The sequence below is a fragment of the Dreissena polymorpha genome, chromosome 7, assembly GCF_020536995.1.
Source record: "Dreissena polymorpha isolate Duluth1 chromosome 7, UMN_Dpol_1.0, whole genome shotgun sequence".
Classification (NCBI taxonomy): domain Eukaryota; kingdom Metazoa; phylum Mollusca; class Bivalvia; order Myida; family Dreissenidae; genus Dreissena; species Dreissena polymorpha.
In genome coordinates, this window is record NC_068361.1 from 45956347 (window position 1) to 45978312 (window position 21966).

A 21966-nucleotide genomic window follows, 5' to 3' on the forward strand; every position below is an offset into this window, starting at 1 on the left:
GAAAAAGGAAGCACTTATGCAAGACACTTGTTCTTACAGTAATGCACTTCCTGGTCTTAATAAAGCAATTTTTCATTAATAAATTTCACATACACATCAGAGTGCTTTACTGCTGGAATAAATTGTTAAAGGGACGTATTCACGTTTCGGTAAATTGACAAAATTGTTTAAAAAAAATCAGATTCACACATTTTGTTATGATATTTGCAAGGAAACAGTAATACTGAACAGTTACCATAGTCTAAAATATCCATTATATTCATCTTTTTACTATTAAAAAACATGAAACTAATTAGGCTTTTTAAACGAGAAAGGATTGAATAATTTGGAGTGTTCTGTTGTTGTAGTTATATTTTGTGGCACTACAAGGATGGCTTATATAAGTATAAAATACACCATTTGAATGAGAACAGATGGCCGAGTGGTCTAAGTGCTACACTTTTTACTTCTAGCTCAGTGGTGGATTACTTTTTTTTAGCTCAGGTGAGCTTTTGTGATCGGTCTTTGTCCGTCGTCTGTCTGTCCGTCCGTCGTCCACATTTGGTTTGTAAACACTCTAGAAGCCACATTTCTTGTCAGATCTTCATGAAACTTGGTCAGAAAATTTGTTCTAATGATACCTCGATCAAGTTTGAAACTGGGTCATGCTGGATCAAAAACTAGGTCACTAGGTCAAAAAAAGAAAAACCTTGTTAATACTGTAGAAGTCACATTTCATGCCCAATCTTCATATTACTTTGTCAAAATGTTTGTCTTGATGATATGTTGGTTGAGTTCAAAAGTGGTTTCGGTCCGTTGAAAAACATGGCCACCAGTGGGGGGGCAGTTTTCCATATTTGGCTATAGAGGAACCTTGTGAACACTCTAGAAGTCAAAATTTTTGCCCGATCATCATGAAACTTGGTCAAAACATTGGTTTCAGTGATATGTCGAACGAGTTTGAAAATGGTCCAGATTGATGAAAAAACATGGCCGCCAGTGGGTGGGGCAGTTTTCTCTACATGGTTTGTGTAGCACAAGTTACACTAGTGAAAGCAGAAGCAGCAAAAACATCACCATATGGAGCAAATCGGCATCATTGGTTGAGATAATAACACTAAAAAACAATAAAAAGAAAGTTTTAACAACTCCAGATCAGTTGCAGAAGTTGATATATGTTGTAAACTGTACTTCCTTATTATACAAAGCTTACATCACATTCAGTACTATGGGTATAAAAACATATGGACCATGATGTTACTTGTGTGGCTATGGCTATTGAATTCTATTGATGTATACATTACCATTGTGTCATTTTGTACAAGATAATGTGTGCATCAATACATATTGTATTACATGAGTGTACTTTAATATAAATTAGATGACTGTGTAGTGTTTTGAGTTAAAGGATTCAGGGACATCTGTGCAATTATGATAGAGAAGTGAAATAGCAAAATGAATATAATTCCTTTTCATCAGCATAGGCTGATCCTTGTATGCTTTTAAATATATATCTCTATCTATCTATCGATCAATCCATCCATCCATCTATTTTTTATATTTCATTTGTTTTTTCTACAATTTCCTGTTTCTTTATCTTTGTTTTGGTTTTATTTATATCATATATACACATTATTTGTATGTCACGAATTACTTTCCTATACTTGTGGAATAATAATAATATTGCTAACAATAATTTTCTGTATAACCGAATTTCATCTCTCTTTGTATATGTATTTATGATATGATTTATTTTGACAAAAGCATGTATTGCTGATTATGTGAATAAATAAACCATTTAGTCTACTCATAACAGATGTTAAGGCAACCATTGAACATTCTAGTATAGATAAACAGCCCTCTAGGAAAATGGAGCTTAATGCATGTCCGTAAAGTAGCATTCCAGATTGTCCTCTGCAGGTGACAGATTTATACATCTACTACGATAAGGCAACCATTGAACATTCTAGTATATAATGAGCAGCGCTATAGGAAAACGGGGCTTAATGCATGTCCGTAAAGTGTCGTTGCAGATTGTCCTATACCGATGTCACTTTCTTCTACAATGGAATTTTTCATTTAAAGAAAGTCAGAGTCTTCTGAAAGAAAAGGTTAAAAGTGTCGACCCTGATTAGCCTGTTTAGTCTGCACAGGCTAATCTGGGACAGTACTACACAAATGCATTTAACACTGTTTTCCCATACCAAGGCTCATTAAAAAATTCAACGTGAAAAGACAACAATTGAACTTTCTGTTACATAGTATTATCAGAAAATTCGAAGCCTATAGTGCAACAATATAAGCTGGTAAATACCCAAAACAGGTTACAAATGTTAACACTATAATTCAATCGTTAATTTACTGTATTACTGAATAATTATGGTAGCTGATAATCTCAAAGAATTGAACATACAACATTTTGATTTTTGTATTGATAAGAATGTTGCAGACATACTAAATGAAATTTCTTGTTGCGTAAATTTTGAGCTGTTAAGATGTAATTGCTGATCAAAATGTGTCCTCATGGTGTTAAACAAAGCCAGGTCTCTTGAACAAAAGGCTTTACACCCAATCTTATACAGATATTTACGTTGTGACAACCACACACTATCTCGGAAGGGAATTAATTACCAAATGTTGACCTGATATCTGATAAAACTTGAATGTATACCAACAGGGTAAAGTGCATACTGGTTGACTGCTGATGTAGATGGGTTGCCATGTTTGACAGCTAGTGAAAGGGAATTCATTTGTGTTTATGGTGAAAAAATTGTGCCAGGGTGATGAAAGGAATTTTGCGGTTTGAATGATTTGTACAATTTAATGGTATGGATTTTATTGCGGTATAAATTTGATGAAATTGGGTTATGTTAAAGGATGGGACAATTGTAAGGTAGCATTTTTGCTGGATGACGTGTATACATTTCCATGCAATATTTATAAGGTTGATAAAGAATTGTTTTGCGTAATGTTTTACTAGACTTTGGAGTAAATTTAGGTTTTAAAAAAATTCATTAAAACTGGTATTTAATTGGGTAAAAAGAAAAAATGATATAATTGTTCGACAAGATTTACATAACGCAAGATAAATTATGGATAAAACTTAAATATTCATTAACCCTTAAAGCGCTGGAGCGGAATTTTAAAGGCCTTTGCAAACAGTTTGGATCCAGATGAGACGCCACAGAACGTGGCGTCTCATCTGGATCCAAACTGTTTGCTATTCTGATAGTATTCTTTGAAAAAAAATCGAAGGAAATGCTAATTTTAGAAATTCAGCAGACGACATTTTAGCAGATAACAAATTACCCAGCATGCAAAGGGTTAAAACTGGTATATAACTGTGTAAAAAGAAAAATTGATATAATTGTTCAACAAGATTTATCTAACGAACAGAGTACATTAAGCTTAATAATTATATATGAGGTTTTGTGGTTTCAATAAAATGAAAGATGCTTACTCTCAAACTTTGTATCAATCATTTGGTTTTATTGTACTGTTTTAAGATTTTTGCCAATTAAGTTTATGAAATCATGTGTATTTCAAAAAAAATTGCATTAATGGTTTGTGATAAAAAAGGGACCATGAGTAAGATTATTTATTATGTTGTAAGATTTTAGTGAAACAATCAAATGTGTTATGTGGTGAAATTGTGGATGTGCTACTTTGTATATAATTGTGTTATATACAACCAGGATGTGGTGCAGCAAAGTTCGTTTTTATTAGATGAATGATTATCTGGTGGTGGTTCACATAGTGTTTGAATATTGTAATGAGCAAGTAATGACAATGTACATGGAAGAGTGTTGCAGTTGATGCAAGATGTTGCAAAAAACAGACATTTGAGATGCAAATCTGTTAAAGGGACATTTAAATTAGCATACTTTTTTTAAATGTGAGCTTGCTCTGAAAAACAGGGCTTAAATGCATGTGCATAGTGTCGTCTCAGATTAGCCTGTGCAGTCCACACAGGCTAATCAGATACGACACTTTCTGCTTTATGGTATTTTTTATTGAAGGAAAGTCTCTTCTTAGCAAAAATCCAGTCAAGGCAGAAATGGTCGTTCCTGATTAGCCTGCATGGACTTCACAGGCTAATCTGGGATGAAACTTTATGCACATGCATTTAGCCCTGTTTTTTTCAGAGTATGACTCGTATATTACTGTTTAAACTGTTTATGAAATTACTATTTAACACAAATGTTTCACATTTTACAACAGTGTTGGATTGTATCTTACATAATCTATTTTTGTTCACAACGTTGTGTTTGTAGTTCCACAAAGGAATATATAAATCAAAAATGTGTTTTGAATCTATGACAAAATATTGGACATTAATGTTGATTTGCAAAACTGTGAACAAGTTTCTTTAAACTTAAGATTTACTCTGGAAGATATTGAAATGCTTCAGAAAGCCTATGGATTTAGACATATTAATTCTGTGGAGGACTTGAAATATCTATTGAGGTTCTCAAAGTTGACATGTGCTTTTGTATGACTCAAGTGCACTTTAAATTGACTTAAGTCCAGATGTGGTGACTTAAAAATACCGACAGGATTAAATTATGGATTTAAATTCACATCTTAGGAATATATAATTTCAGATAACTTTGGTTCATGAAAATTATATTTAAAATAATGGCTTCATTAAATGTCAGTAATTTATTTACGTACATGCACTCAAAAAATTGAAACTGAAACTGAGATATTCAGATTAAATTGTTACAACAACATCTTTAATCATAACAACAACTTTAAATCGTTATTGTTGCTTGCTTGTGCACAATGTAGTCTACTTATTGAGGATAAATTACAATTTATTATTTTGACCTTTATCTTTTTTTACAATTCACAATTAAATTCAATTCAATTTAAGTGTCCCAATGTTAAAATGAACTCTATTGCAAAATCAACAAAAATTTATAGCAAGTTTATGAAAAAGTTGTTGATTTTCCTTAAGTATGGAACTGTTTTCTTACAAACATTTTAATTTTTTTTTACAGGTGATTTGACATCTATTGGTGTGATTGAACTGGGATATTGAGATGAACATTTGCAGTATGATTTAGCATACTTCAAATTGAAGATCCAACATATGTTAATGTGATTAAATGTCTTGCAATGACAATCCAATGTGATTCAAAACATCCATCCAACAACATTGAACACCAGTAAGTATGACCGCACATCTTCCTATGTGATTGGTTAACATCAAATGTGATTGGTTAACATCAAATGTGATTGAACACAATGAAATGAAATTTTAAAACATCTAATGTGATTGAACAAACATCTACCATTATGATTGAACACGATCAAATGCAGTTTTTAAAAATCTTCCAATGTGCTTAAATATCTTCCAATATGATTAAACACTTTTCAACATGATTGAAAATCTATGAGCGAACACAAAATGATTGATTTGTTCCACAAGTTACAAAAGTTTTAAACATTTTGGAGAACGTTTGGAACCTACATCTTGCAAGACAAATGGAGAATGCAGTGATAGAAGACGACATTCCTGATGGAGACTCTGATGAGGAGAGTGATGACATTGATCCTAGAATCCAGGTAATATTGGCTCAATTGGTCATTGTCGACTCGGCTCGGAAAAAATACTGAAACGTACCCGGGAATTCTAATTCTAAATTGGTTGTTGACAAATTAACATATGTATGTCAATATTCTGTAAAAGGGCCTCAATATTATCGAAACTCCTACTCCAAAAATGTTGAGGCAGGTTTTGTTCAAAGAGAATTTTCTAAAGGTATTCCGTAGCCCGATTTAAAGTTTTTGGTGGTAATAAATCTCGGGTACAGTCTAAATTGGGCGGGTACATATAAGTATATTTTCTGTACCGGGGTACATTTAAGTATACTTAAGGGTACCAGAGGTACATTTAAGTAGTACCCGAGCTGACAATGACCAATCATAAATAAGCTTAATATTGACAGAAACCAACATGATACATTCTGTCAAAGCAGTGTTATTCTTCAGTCAGTAATTTTTGTAAATTTCGTGAGTTGACTGATCCACAAATTCTACACATTCACATTGGAAAATGTCAGAATGAAATTCCTCTTATTTTTCAAAAATCAGAAATCCACGAATTTGCATGTACTCAAAAATATCTTTTTAACCATGAAATTTCATTAAAAAAATTAAGAAATTTAATGATTTTACAGTATATACACATTTCTGAAAAAAAAATAAAAAAAAATTCTATTAGAGATTTTAAATGCAAAAAAGGAACTGACTGATGCAGTGAGCAATTTTATTACGCCTCAGGTTTCTGTTAGTTTCAAATAAGATGCAAATCTCATGGTTTTTGTTTGCAAGGACTGGAAAATGGCTTATCCTTATTGATTCCCCAGATGTTACCGCAAAGATTGACATTAAATCTGCTGCGCCATTGATAAAGAGATTTTGGTGCATATACAGATTAATTTCTCAAAATAAGAACGTTGGTTGTTCTAAGGAGGACACATTTTTGTGCGACAATATTTAGTTTACAGATGTTTGTTTGATCAACATTTCATCAAAAGCCCAGGCTTAAGTCGATTTTATGTAAAGAACCAATGATGGTGCCTTTAAAAAGATATTGAGCATGCACTCTCCCTGTCTACTAACTCGAACACGGGTTTTCCTTTTGTCTTTGTTTGAAAGATCTTTCATACATAATTCGACTGTTTGCATTTGAAGATCATTTAGCAGAAATATGAGTTAAAATAAAGCCTGTGTATTCAGCACAGGCTTATCAGGGATGCCACTATCCCCTTTTTATGTTATTTTTTGTTTAAAAAGAGTTTCTTCTCATCTCATCAAAAATCCAGTTTAGGCAGAAAGAGTAGTCCATTATTAGCCTGTGCAATCTGCACAGGCTGATCTGGGATGACGTTTTTAGCAAATGCATTTAGCCCTGTTTTCCCAGAGGGCTGTTCATTTGTTTTTGTTGTTTGTCTTTAGAGAGACTAGTTCACATATTGTGATATTAATATCTTTAAAGGGATTTTTTTTAGATAGTCAACGATTCTTCACTAATTGTAGTATCATATTCGTATAGACATGTTGATAGATTTCCAAGGGTTGTACATTTTTCAATCTATATGCAAAACATTCAAACCTGAATCCATTGTTTCTCATGATATGAAATTGGTCCTGTACAATTTATATCATCCTCATGTTAGAAAATTGCCATTGTCCTTTATGTCCATTTTTAACTAAGATTTTTTTTAACTTTTAAGACGTGTTTCATATTTACCCTTTCCCTCTCAGAAGCAAAGTGAAAATGGCTATGTGAAAACAGCATAAAACCAGAATAGCCTGCTAGTAACTCGCAGCCTGTTCAGGTTTTATGGTGTTTGCTGCTCATCAGTATCTAAGGGTTGGAAATGAAGCCTTTAAAACTTGAATCTAGTAAGAAAGGACTTTAATTGTCTCCTACCGGTGAAACCGGAGGGGACTTATGGTTTGCGCTCTGTCTCTCAGTCAGTCTGTCTGTCAGTCTGTCACACTTTTCTGGATCCTGCGATAACTTCAGAAGTTCTTCATATTTTTTCATGAAACTTGACACATGTATAGATGAGAGTATGCATGTCATTTCACTTTGTTCCGATGTCAAGAATTCTGGTTGCTATGGCAACAAGTAAAAAAAAAATCTAGCAATAGGGGACCATATTGCTTGGCAATCTTGTGTGAAATTTAACTTTCTGAGGGACAACATATTATGCATCTATATACGTGTTTAAGTGGTAAAGGGTTAAGACATGACCCCCAAATATAACCTATATGATTATATTGTAAACCCTTAATATGTACATGGCACTCACACAATTTAGTGGGATGCAAACCACAGCCCTTGGGCAGGGAAATGTTTACATCATTTTGTACTTAAGGGGATTTTGTATTAGGAATGAACTTCTTTGGTAGTTCTGTTTCTTATAATTATTCCAGCAGTGGCTGTATCCACCAAACAATTCTTAGACTTGCGTCTAAGAATAAAGAATGATGCTTGAAATAAGATTATTCAAAAATGTCTTTCATTTGTTTCAAACTTGACACTACCTACCCTATCTTCATCATTCTTCATTTGAACATTTTGTTTATGACATAATCACCAGTGGTAGCCTGTATATACTATTCAAAATTTGCTAAGGATCACTTTTATAGTATGTGTAATTTGAAGTTCACCCCTAGCTAGATTCAGCCAGCGTCACGCATCAATGATAAATCAATACATAAAAATAAAATCAAAAACACACATTCAAATATCAAAACCTGCAAAGTAACAATTTAAAATGAACGTAATCCAAAATTAAAGATAATGTGAAAATAAAAAGTGATCTTTAGCAAATTTTGATTAAACACTGCATGCATTTTTCTTGGTTCTAAGTCTATTCTTCATTCTAAAGTCAAAGAATGGGTTGGTGAATAGGGAACCAGGTGTTTCAGTCATGAAGGGATTAAAGTCTGTCTATTGTGAAGTCTTCCTTTATAAATACAATGCACGTGTATTTAAATGTAAATTTGTGGGAAAATGTCTGGTATTTATTGAGGGGGCAAAGACAGAGCTGGGAGTGGGTTAGGGGAAACAGACTTAAGGTATGTAGGCTGCAAACATGACATATTGAGAGCCCTAATGTAAAAATAATGTAAAACTCTGGTTCCATTCTGTGTTTCAGGCTGAGTTAAACCAGCTGAATTTGGCGAGCTCAGAAATCAACAGGCTCGAAAATGAACTGGATGTAAGTTAAATTAAATTAAAGAAATGTTCATTACAATCCTTTGCAAGTAAGAAGTAGCAAACTAAACTTAACTTATAGCACAAATAGTACAAACGTGTCTTTTGTCTATTTTAATTATTTAAATTCTTAAATATTTGTAATGGCCAATCTGTTCTTTTTTTTTAGTTTCAAATTAAACATTTGCTGAAGCTTAATTTAGAATAACATAGACTTTCAGAAACAGGAAAGCATGTGAAAAGCTTGACAGACCTCAGTTCCCCTGTTTCTAGACACACATTTGTCGAAGAATATACTCTTACACTTTCCAATTCAACCTTTGCACTTGGAAAAATTTGGCCATATGGTTTTTAGTGTATGAAAAACTATTTTTACTATTTTAAGTTTATAAAAAAGTTATGCAACTTATTTTTTTTTTAATTTAAGTTTGAAAGCAAGTTATGCAACTCAATTTTAAGTTAAAAAGTAAGTCATGCAACTAATTTTTTTACAATTTTAAGTTTAAAAGTAAGTTATGCAACTAATTTTTTTAAGTTCAAAAGTAATTTATGCAACTCATTTTTATTTTTTTTATATATAAAAGTTAGTTATGCATCTTGGAATTCCTGAAATTAAATTTATAATGTTACCGTATTTACAACTTCCTACGCAAGATTGTGTTTGCGGCTTGGGGAGGTATTGAACAATATTTGGACCAACTTGATTGTGTCTAGTTAAGATAAGTCGCGCATCTCTTACAGGAGGCGAGAACAAAGTACCGCACCATCGTGTCTGGAGCCTCATTGCAGATGGACCCCATTGCAAAAGATCAGAAAAGATGCATCCAGAAATCTCGAGAATACTACAAGACTGTTGCTGAGGCTAAAGTGGTAAGCAAGCACTCTTATAATAGTATTGTATCGTCACAAAGTGGTGTAGTACATATCGGTATTATAATGGTACGCAATGGTGTATTAAATATTGGTACGCAATGGTGTAGTACATAATGGTACTATAATGGTGTTGTACATAATGGTACCTAATGGTGTTGTACATAATGGTACCTAATGGTGTAGTACATAATGGTACCTAATGGTGTTGTACATAATGGTACCTAATGGTGTAGTACATAATGGTACCTAATGGTGTTGTACATAATGGTACCTAATGGTGTAGTACATAATGGTACCTAATGGTGTAGTACATAATGGTACCTAATGGTGTAGTACATAATGGTACCTAATGGTGTAGTACATAATGGTACATAATGGTGTAGTACATAATGGTACCTAATGGTGTAGTACATAATGGTACATAATGGTGTAGTACATAATGGTACCTAATGGTGTAGTACATAATGGTACCTAATGGTGTAGTACATAATGGTACCTAATGGTGTAGTACATAATGGTACCTAATGGTGTTGTACATAATGGTACCTAATGGTGTAGTACATAATGGTACCTAATGGTGTAGTACATAATGGTACCTAATGGTGTAGTACATAATGGTACCTAATGGTGTAGTACATAATGGTACCTAATGGTGTAGTACATAATGGTACCTAATGGTGTAGTACATAATGGTACCTAATGGTGTAGTACATAATGATACCTAATGGTGTAGTACATAATGGTACCTAATGGTGTAGTACATAATGGTACCTAATGGTGTTGTACATAATGGTACCTAATGGTGTAGTACATAATGGTACCTAATAGTGTAGTACAAAATGGTATCTAATGGTGTAGTACATAATGGTACCTAATATTGTAGTACATTATGGTACCTAATGGTGTAGTACATAATGGTACCTAATGGTGTTATACATAAAAGGACCTAATGGTGTTGTACAAAATGGTACCTTATGGTGTAGTACATAATGATGCCTAATGGTGTAGTACATAATGGTACCTAATGGTGTTGTACATAATGGTACCTAATGGTGTTGTACATAATGGTTCCCTTATGGTGTAGTACATAATGGTACCTAATGGTGTAGTACATAATGGTACCTAATGGTGTAGTACATAATGGTACCTAATGGTGTAGTACATAATGGTACCTAATGGTGTAGTACATAATGGTACCTAATGGTGTAGTACATAATGGTACCTAATGGTGTTGTACATAAAAGGACCTAATGGTGTTGTACAAAATGGTACATTATGGTGTAGTACATAATTATGCCTAATGGTGTAGTACATAATGGTACCTAATGGTGTTGTACATAATGGTACCTAATGGTGTTGTACATAATGGTGCCTAATGGTGTAGTACATAATGGTACCTAATGGTGTAGTACATAATGGTACCTAATGGTGTAGTACATAATGGTACATAATGGTGTAGTACATAATGGTACCTAATGGTGTAGTACATAATGGTGTAGTACATAATGGTACCTAATGGTGTAGTACATAATGGTACATAATGGTGTAGTACATAATGGTACCTAATGGTGTAGTACATAATGGTACCTAATGGTGTTGTACATAATGGTACCTAATGGTGTAGTACATAATGGTACCTAATGGTGTAGTACATAATGGTACCTAATGGTGTAGTACATAATGGTACCTAATGGTGTAGTACATAATGGTACCTAATGGTGTAGTACCTAATGGTACCTAATGGTGTAGTACATAATGGTACCTAATGGTGTAGTACATAATGGTACCTAATGGTGTAGTACATAATGGTACCTAATGGTGTTGTACATAATGGTACCTAATGGTGTTGTACATAATGGTGCCTAATGGTGTAGTACATAATGGTACCTAATGGTGTAGTACATAATGGTACCTAATGGTGTAGTACATAATGGTACATAATGGTGTAGTACATAATGGTACATAATGGTGTAGTACATAATGGTACCTAATGGTACATAATGGTGTAGTACATAATGGTACCTAATGGTGTAGTACATATGGTACCTAATGGTGTAGTACATAATGGTACCTAATGGTGTAGTACATAATGGTACCTAATGGTGTATGTACATAATGGTACCTAATGGTGTAGTACATAATGGTACCTAATGGTGTAGTACATAATGGTACCTAATGGTGTAGTACATAATGGTACCTAATGGTGTAGTACATAATGGTACCTAATGGTGTAGTACATAATGGTACCTAATGGTGTAGTACATTATGGTACCTAATGGTGTAGTACATAATGGTACCTAATGGTGTTATACATAAAAGGACCTAATGGTGTTGTACAAAATGGTACCTTATGGTGTAGTACATAATGATGCCTAATGGTGTAGTACATAATGGTACCTAATGGTGTTGTACATAATGGTACCTAATGGTGTTGTACATAATGGTTCCCTTATGGTGTAGTACATAATGGTACTTAATGGTGTAGTACATAATGGTACCTAATGGTGTAGTACATAATGGTACCTAATGGTGTAGTACATAATGGTACCTAATGGTGTAGTACATAATGGTACCTAATGGTGTAGTACATAATGGTACCTAATGGTGTTGTACATAAAAGGACCTAATGGTGTTGTACAAAATGGTACCTTATGGTGTAGTACATAATGATGCCTAATGGTGTAGTACATAATGGTACCTAATGGTGTTGTACATAATGGTACCTAATGGTGTTGTACATAATGGTGCCTAATGGTGTAGTACATAATGGTACCTAATGGTGTAGTACATAATGGTACCTAATGGTGTAGTACCTAATGGTACCTAATGGTGTAGTACATAATGGTACCTAATGGTGTAGTACATAATGGTACCTAATGGTGTAGTACATAATGATGCCTAATGGTGTAGTACATAATGGTACCTAATGGTGTTGTACATAATGGTACCTAATGGTGTGTACATAATGGTACCTAATGGTGTAGTACATAATGGAACATAATGGTGTAGTACATAATGGTACCTAATGGTGTAGTACATAATGGTACCTAATGGTGTTGTACATAATGGAACATAATGGTGTAGTACATAATGGTACATAATGGTGTAGTACATAATGGTACCTAATGGTGTTGTACAAAATGGTACCTAATGGTGTTGTACAAAATGGTACCTAATGGTGTTGTACAAAATGGTACCTAATGGTGTTGTACATAATGGTACCTAATGGTGTAGTACATAATGGTACCTAATGGTGTAGTACATAATGGTACCTAATGGTGTAGTACAAAATGGTGTCTGCCATGTAATCAGGAGGTCATGGGTCTGATTCCGGTTCCAGGAGCGTCCTCAAGATGTATAACAAAGACTACATACAAGTAGCAATGGTGAAAACAAAAAATGGATATTTGTTTTTAAGAATTCTATTGTAAATCGCAATAAGAATTTCCCTAAACAGTTATCAGGAGTTATTTTCAGGGCAAAAAACACAGATATAGCCTATTAAGCTTAAGCTACACTATAGCTTCATATCGCAGTCAAAACTAAGTAATCATGTTGTCAGTGGATTTGAATTTTGCCCATTCCAGCCTCAGATTGAACTAAAAAAAAAGTCTCAGGGTAACTTGTTGAATATTTTTTTTATTATCAAGAAATTGATTGAAGCCTGGGCGCTTTAAATATTTTTGCAAAACTTGCTAATTTAACCATAACTACTTGCAGTTTTATCAAATGTATGGTACGTACATGTACAACTCAATCAACTCTATCACAGTACAACTCTATCAAGTCATAAAGTGACAATGTAAGTTATAATTTCAAACCTTTATCCAACTATGAAACCTAATTAGTGGACATGATGTCTGTATCAGTAGTTTACCCTTCACACCAAATGTGCACTGATACAGTCTACCTGTAATGACATAGCTTATTATGGCTCCTTAAAAGGCAATAACATAATTACATTGTATTGTATTGTGACTACCATCTGATGCATCATTATTGTAAACAGCCCCTTCAATCTGTGCAGACAATAACTAAAGACTTAAAAATTTAAGGGAATTAAGTAGGCATATAAAGTAGGGTTAATTTAGTTTTCGCCATAATTGCTTCTATTTTTCTTCATTAAATGTCCCTTTATGTGACACATCCTATTGATTGAACTCTAATTGTAATAAAACGTCCATACAAAGTAAATGGGGGTATACTGCAATCACCATGCACATATTTTTGTAATATTGTTTCAACACCCTTTAAGCATTTTTTGATGACTTTTTAATAAACAGTGATTTTATTTTTTAACCTGTTTAGCTCACAGTGTTCATTCACTCATGCACACGTTTTTATTTTTTAAGAAAAAAAAGTGCTATTAAACAAACACTTATGTAGTAAAGTCAACTGATATGATGCAAAAGAAAAATTGCATAAAAGCCGAAATAAATTCCCTGATTCAGCTCATGTATTAAGACCAGTTTTCTCAGAATGTGGCTCATATTTCATGGTATCACTAGGCCCAGAGTGAACTCTCAAAGTTCCATCATAATTTCATGGTTATCACTAGGCCCAGAGTGAACTCTCAAAGTTCCATCATATTTCATGGTTATCACTAGGCCCAGAGTGAACTCTCAAAGTTCCATCATATTTCATGGTATCACTAGGCCCAGAGTGAACTCTCAAAGTTCCATCATATTTCATGGTTATCACTAAGCCCAGAGTGAACTCTCAAAGTTCCATCATATTTCATGGTTATCACTAGGCCCAGAGTGAACTCTCAAAGTCCCATCATATTTCATGGTATCACTAGGCCCAGAGTGAACTCTCAAAGTTCCATCATATTTCATGGTTATCACTAGGCCCAGAGTGAACTCTCAAAGTTGTATCATATTTCATGGTTATCACTAGGCCCAGAGTGAACTCTCAAAGTTCCATCATATTTCATGGTATCACTAGGCCCAGAGTGAACTCTCAAATTTCCATCATATTTCATGGTTATCACTAGACCCAGAGTGAACTCTCGAAGTTCCATCATATTACATGGTTATCACTAGACCCAGAGTGAACTCACAAAGTTCCATCATATTTCATGGTATCACTAGGCCCAGAGTGAACTCTCAAAGTTCCATCATATTTTATGGTTATCACTAGGCCCAGAGTGAACTCTCAAAGTTCAATCATATTTCATGGTTATCACTAGGCCCAGAGTGAACTCTCAAAGTTACATCATATTTCATGGTTATCACTAGGCCCAGAGTGAACTCTCAAAGTTCCATCATATTTCATGGTTATCACTAGGCCCAGAGTGAACTCTCAAAGTTCCATCATATTTCATGGTATCACTAGGCCAAGAGTGAACTCTCAAAATTCCATCATATTTCATGGTTATCACTAGGCCCAGAGTGAACTCTCAAAGTTCCATCATATTTCATGGTTATCACCAGGCCCAGAGTGAACTCTCAAAGTTCCATCATATTTCATGGTTATCAATAGGCCCAGAGTGAACTCTCAAAGTTCCATCATATTTCATGGTATCACTAGGCCCAGAGTAAACTCTCAAAGTTCCATCATATTTTATGGTATCACTAGGCCCAGAGTGAATTGTCAAAATTCCATCATATTTCTTGGTATTGCTAGGCCCGGAGAGTGGACTGTCCAAGTTCCATCATATTTCATGGTATTGCTAGGTCCAGAGTGAACTGTCAAAGTTCCATCATATTTTATGGTATCGAAAGGCCCAAACGTATTTTATGGTATTACCAGGCCAATAGATCTTATGTTATGGTATCACCAGGCCCAGAGTGAGGCCCTGAAGGCGGCCAGGCAGTTCCAGACGGCTATGGGAATCTACAAGGCTGCTAAGGAGACGGTGGCACTGGCCGAGAGGCGGCTGTGCGAGGAGGAATACCAGGGGACGACACAGCTCACGTCTGCCTGGCAGGAGACACTCAACCATGCAGTGTCAAAGGTACAGGCCTGTTTCTGGCCATTTAAGGGGTAATGCAATTGCAGGATTTAAAAAAAATGGGAAAACAAATCAAAAGAAATCAAAGCAAAAGTAAAATTATTTGTGAAAAACTGATTTAATATAACTCTTTAAATTAATTCAATTTTTAGCTCGACTATTATATATGAAATGCGTCAGCGTTAGCGTGCAAATGTTAAAGTTTTCGTACTACCCCAAATATTTTCTTTGTCCCTTGACATATTGCTTTCATATTTTGCATACTTGTTTGCCAACATGACCCAAACCTATAAACAAGAGCAGACAACTCTATCAAGCATTTTGTCATAATTATGGCCACTTTTTCTCTTATAATATGCAGCAAATGTTAAAGTTTTCATACTACCCCCATTTATTTTCATTGTCCCTTGACATATTGCTTTGATATTTTGCATACTTGTTTACCAACATCACCCAAACCTATAAACAAGAGCAGACAACTCGCTCAAGCATTTTGTCATAATTATTGCCCCTTTTATACTCAGAATATGCATACATGTATTATTGATAAATCTATGTTAAAGTTTACGTACTACCCCGAATATTTCCTATATCTTTTGACATATTGCTTTTATATGTTGCATACTTGTTTACCAACATGACCCCAACCTATAAACAAGAGCAGACCACAGTATCAAGCATTTTGACATAATTATGGCCCTTTTTACACTAAGATAATTGAACATTTTGCTTAAATCGCCATTACTTCTTTATTTATGATCACATTTTATTATTACTTTGACAAAACAACACTTACCTGAATACCACAATGGATTCCACCCAAACAATACCCCACTCCCCTACCAGAATCCCTCTCCCCCCCCCCACCTCACCCCCCAATATTTTTTTTAAACATCATCTAATAAATTACCACACCCCACATTATACCCCCCTCTCACCCCCATCCCCCCTACCCCCCACCCCCCCCCCAATTTTTTTTTAAACATCATCTTATAAATTACCACACCACACATTATACCCCCCTCTCACCCCACTCCCCCCCCCATTTTTTTTTTAAACATCATCTAATAAATTACCACACCCCACATTATACCCCCCTCTCTACCCCCCCCCCCCCTACCCCCCCCCCCCCTTTTTTATTTTTGAAAGATCGTCTAATAAATTATTGAATATGAACAATTTCCCCATGATGGCTTACGTTATACTGTCAAGCACTCAAATAGTAGAGCGCGCTGTCCTCTGACAGCTCTTGTTTAAATCAAAGTCATATAAATTATAGTAATATACTTTGCGAAATGTAATTGAAATAAACATTGAGATTTAAAAATCATTAGAAACTTCTTATAAAAATGAAAAAAATATTTACAAAAAATTAAAATTTGATTTTTTTAAAAAACCATTTTGCTTTTGGAATGGGTCTGTTTACTTGGCCAGTAGATACAGCAGAAAAAGACCTGAGGTATTAGTTAGAGGTCGGTTGGCACAGTTGATATGGTGTCCACCTAACAATCAACAGGTCCAGCTTTCGATTCCCACTCTGGCAGCAGCGTGCTCGATATTTTCTCTAAAGAACTGATACTAGTTGTTCCTAGGAGTCAGATGCAAGGATGACTTTTGAGCTCAAATGTATACGTTGAAAATAAAGATTAAAGCTTTATCTAATTTTCAGTAATTTGTAAATAATCCTGTAGTCTTGACCTAGAAAAAAAGCCTTGTTGGGGCTTCAAATAATTATGCTGGGCATATAACATTTCAAAACTGAGTTCTCTTCAAACATTTTTTAGCATAAATATTAAAACATGAAATTTCAAGGCTAATGGTAAATTTGTTTTGACATTGCAAACTAGGGATAAATCTAGGGATAAAACTAGGGATAAAACTAGGAATAAAACTAGGAATAAAACTAGGGATAAAACTAGGGATAAAACTAGGGATAAAACTAGGAATAAAACTAAGGATAAAGATTAGGACTATTTACAAATTTTGTTCCAGATTATGGATGCAGAACGGGAAAAGACACGAAGTGAGCAGGAGCACAAACAGCGCTCCAAAAAGTTTGCCGAGCTTGAGAGCCGGTTACAGGTGCTAGAGAAAAAGTACTCGAGATCCATCAAGAAGGCGAGACCCTACTTTGAACTCAAGTCAGAACTGGATGTCAAACTGATGGTAATACAATATTTTTTTCTGTTTGTGACAAAAGATTTTTCTATTCAAATTCAACAGTATAAGTACGGAAGATTTATTAACAAGGAACTTTCTTTGATATGAAGTACAAAATTGATGTTTGGCTGATCGTAATATGTGTTTTCTCTGTGTGAGATAAAGTTTTTACTATTATAGTATAAAGTTTAAAGTATAAGCAAAAAAGTATTCAAAATAAGGGGAGACATTTTTTTACTAATGGTAGTATGTGTTTTCTCATATTAAGGATTTTTTTTTTACCTGAAACAGTAATTATTAAGTTAAGAAAGCAAGACTGTAATTGCAGTCAAGACAAGGTTTCAGGTTTCATCCCCTTTAATAGGAACTTAATTAGAATTTCCTGAGGCACAAAAAACTGCTTCTTCCGGGATATGGAATCCAGAATGTCTGTAGAAACTATTTGAAGGCAATCAATCTAACATAAATGGGTTGTAAGTAAAACTAAAACTTGATTTGAAACTTATGGTAGTATAAAGATCTCTATTCTGAAAAATGTATACATATTTTGTGGTTTGTCATCAACAATTTGCTTCAAACGACATCTTCTGAATTACCATGCAGAGTTTCATGAAACTTCACAGGAATAAATCTTGGGTGAACGCTTTTCAAATATTGTTTATATTGACCAGTACGCTGCATATGAAGGTCACTAGACCTAAAAATTCACATTAATAGTGGACAAAAATCTCAAACACCACATGTCTCAGTGGTTTAATATTTATATGTATTATATTTATATTGTATTTATATTTATCATGCAACTTTGGATATTGTTGCACTACAAAGGCTGTTGTTATCATGCGTCTGTAGTTAAAGCTGGGCCAAACAGTTTCATAATATAGACTTATATTGCAAATAACTTTTCTGTCAAACAACAAGGCCCAAAAGAGTAATATTTGGTATATATTTAAACATTGTACATTGGTCCTTTGCACACAAACAAATCAAGTAATTCACCGAAGGTCAAACCTGGCCATTAGAAAAAGTAATGACAAACTTGTTCTCTAAAATGTGTGTAAGTAACATAACCCAAAGGTTATTTGTTATGAAACATTAGTGATCCTTCACCAAGTTTATTCAAATCATGTCCATTGGGTCAAAAAGACTTACATAGAAAATTAACTTGAATAATGTTCTTTTCAACAGTAATACAACAATAATACTAAGGTGAGCAAACTAGAGCAATCTTGGCTCTCTTATTTGAATAATGACCATTCAATTAATTGAGAACCTGTCTATTTAAAATGGAATATAAAATGTCAGACCTAAAGGTTACATCACACCATACTTCTCTTTAGCAACAAAAGCAGAACGTCATAGACCTGCAGGCAGCTATCCGTTGTCAGAAGCAGAAATACACCTCATCTCTACGGAAATTAGAGAGTATCTCGGAGGAGATCCACCAGCATAGAAACCAACGTCTGTGGGCGAAAATTCCCAGAATGCCTGGTGTTGGATCCGACGGCAGCATAGATTCCACGTTTGTTGATTTGGGTTAGTTTGTTTGTTTGTTTGTTTTATGAGAAGTTAGGACTTTAGAAAGATAAATTTTGAGGTTGTAATAATAATCATAATGACAGAGTTGTTTATTTGCTGATAGGACATGTCACTCCTAATATTACCTTCTAACGGTACATTACCTTTTCACTAACATCATGCGAAAATGGGTCTTATGCAATATGCGTCCAGAGTAGCGCCAGCGCAGTCTGTATGGAGATCCTCTGTCCACTTATGAGACCACAGACCCTTGCTTTACTGTATAGCAGAAAGGGTAGCTCCTGACCAGACTGCCCAATTGCTGGCTGCATATGGCAAAAGACCCATTTTTGCATGACACAGTTATTATTTCTATGAACAAGATTTCACACATATTTTAATGATCTAAATAAGACCTATATTTACACTCTGCTGCCTGCAGAATCTAGATGTCTTTTAGTTCATTGAGCAGTTTTAATTTAATTTCAAGTTACAGTTGAACACAGCTATTTCATCTAGAACTAAAAGCCATTTCAAACATCTTATAATCCCCAATGTTTTCCTCGTTATTTGACTAATAAACACATCAATATTTCAAACAATCTATTTTGCATTAATCAGTTTCACACTAAAATTCCCATTCTGACACATAAACAAATCCTTGAATAGTTGAAAATGCATTGTACACTTTGCTTCATTCACTTTTTAGAATCATTAAACTCGGGATGCAGCGACACAGTCGATGATTTCGAAACGGAATCTGACCTTAGTCGAACCAACAGCACCAGTGACTATGTGAGTGATATAATGGGCGATCTTGAACTAAGTGCCGAGGCAGGACCATCTAGCAATGCTTCTGCCAGTGGACATTTTGAAGACATCTGCTTGAGTGACAGTGAAAAAATGGGTAGTAAAACTTTGACAGAATGTCGCAGGTCTGTGAATTGTGATGGAGGTGTAGATGGAGGATATAATGGTGAGAGAACAATTTATGAACGAGTACAGGAGGGTGATCAGTATCGAGATAGGAATAAGACACTGGTTGAAAGAACATGGGATGAGGTGGATATTAGTTAATACAGAAATTGGTCTTCTGATCTTGATGAGGAAACAGCATCTAGCATGATGCTTCAACCTTTGTTATCTTATATTGGATGAAGGATTTTTTGGACTCAGCATCTAGAACAATGCTTCAATCATTGTTATCTTATCTTAGATGAAGGATTTTGTGGATTTATCATCTAGAACGATGCTTCAACCTTTGTTATCTGATCTTGGATGAAGGGTTTTGTGGACTCAGCATCTAGAACAATGTTTCTACCGTTGTTATCTTATCTTGGATGAAGGATTTTGTGGACTAATCATCTAGAACGATGCTTCAACCTTTGTTATCTTATCTTGGATATAGGATTTTGTGGACACAGCATCTAGAATAATGTTTCAACATTTGTTATCTTAACTTGGATAAAGGATTGTGTTTGGACAACGATTTATAGTTGAGTGTGTTTCCAGCAAGTGTTGCCGGAACATTTTACTGATATTGTGATAAAACCGTGCACATGGTTGTTTCAGGAACATAGTAATGATTTTGTTGTAGAACAAAAATATGTGATACTTGCTGAAACCTTTGAAAGTGTTGTTCAAATGTAATAATGTGTTTTTGATAATGTATTTGGGTAAGGAATATTGTTATGTAATTAGGGCAGAATAATGTTAAGATATGCATTTGGCAAGAACATTCAAGCTGTGACAGTGTGATGAATATTTAAGCTGTGACAGTGACATAAACATTTAAGCTGTGACAGTGACATGAACATTTTAGCTGATACAGTGTGATGAATATTTAAGTTTTGACAGTGACATGAACATTTAAGCTGACAGTGACAGGAACATTTAAGCTGAGACAGAGACATGAACATTTAAGCTGAGACAGTGACATGAACATTTAAGCTTTGACAGAGACATGAACATTTAAGCTGTGACAGAGACATGAACATTTAAGCTGAGACAGTGACATGAACATTTAAGCTGAGACAGAGACATGAACATTTAAGCTGAGACAGAGACATGAACATTTAAGCTGTGACAGAGACATGAACATTTAAGCTGCAACAGATGCATGAACATTAAAGCTGTGACAGAGACATGAACATTTAAGCTGAGACAGAGACACGAACATTTAAGCTGTGACAGGGACAGTAACATTTAAGCTGTTACAGAGACATGAACATTTAAGCTGTGACAGAGACATGAACATTTAAGCTGTGACAGAGACATGAACATTTAAGCTGTGATGGTAACATAAATATTTAAGTTGTGACAGTGACATGAACATTTAAGCTGTGACAGTGATATAACATTTAAGCTTTGATGGTGGTATGAACATTTAAGCATTTGCAACAAAAATGTCTTAGAATGATAGTTATATTTGGTGCTTTTGGCAGGAACAATAAACAGTGATAGCCATTAAAATATTTTGTCTGCGATTTAAGCAGGTACATTTAGCATGGATTCTGTCGTATTGGAACATTTACTGTAACTTACAGCAAGAACTGTTCAGTTTTTCTGATTTTGTGTTAAACAATATAAGTGCAATACTAGAATACAATTTTATGTAATATTTTTTTGTCATTATTTTTACATTTATGATTTTGCTGACATGTCTGTGGACATTACATAATAAAACAAGATTCAGTGAAACAAAATACTATTTGTTATTACTTTTATTGACAAGTATTCA

General features: G+C 34.4%; 1 protein-coding gene across 8 annotated transcripts; it reads left to right on the forward strand.

The window, feature by feature from the left end:
- The first annotated feature begins 126 nt into the window (after positions 1–126).
- LOC127839214 (SH3 domain-binding protein 5-like) lies at positions 127–21931 on the forward strand. 8 transcript variants are annotated; one of them, XR_008030226.1, is made up of 9 exons: positions 2644–2805; positions 4983–5550; positions 8661–8723; positions 9461–9589; positions 15378–15551; positions 17541–17714; positions 19049–19244; positions 19936–20361; positions 20486–21931. XR_008030226.1 is itself a non-coding variant. In XM_052367489.1 (9 exons), the coding sequence occupies exons 3-9, from the start codon at positions 5470–5472 to the stop codon at positions 20301–20303; spliced, it is 1185 nt and encodes a 394-aa protein (XP_052223449.1). In that variant the 5' UTR covers positions 2644–2805; positions 4983–5150; positions 5414–5469; the 3' UTR covers positions 20304–21931. The 8 variants fall into 8 exon arrangements, 6 of the variants coding, with proteins under 6 accessions (XP_052223453.1, XP_052223449.1, XP_052223450.1 ...); XR_008030227.1 differs by having other exon boundaries at positions 20548–21931; XM_052367489.1 differs by having other exon boundaries at positions 4983–5150; positions 5414–5550; positions 19936–21931.
- Positions 21932–21966: the final 35 nt, after the last annotated feature.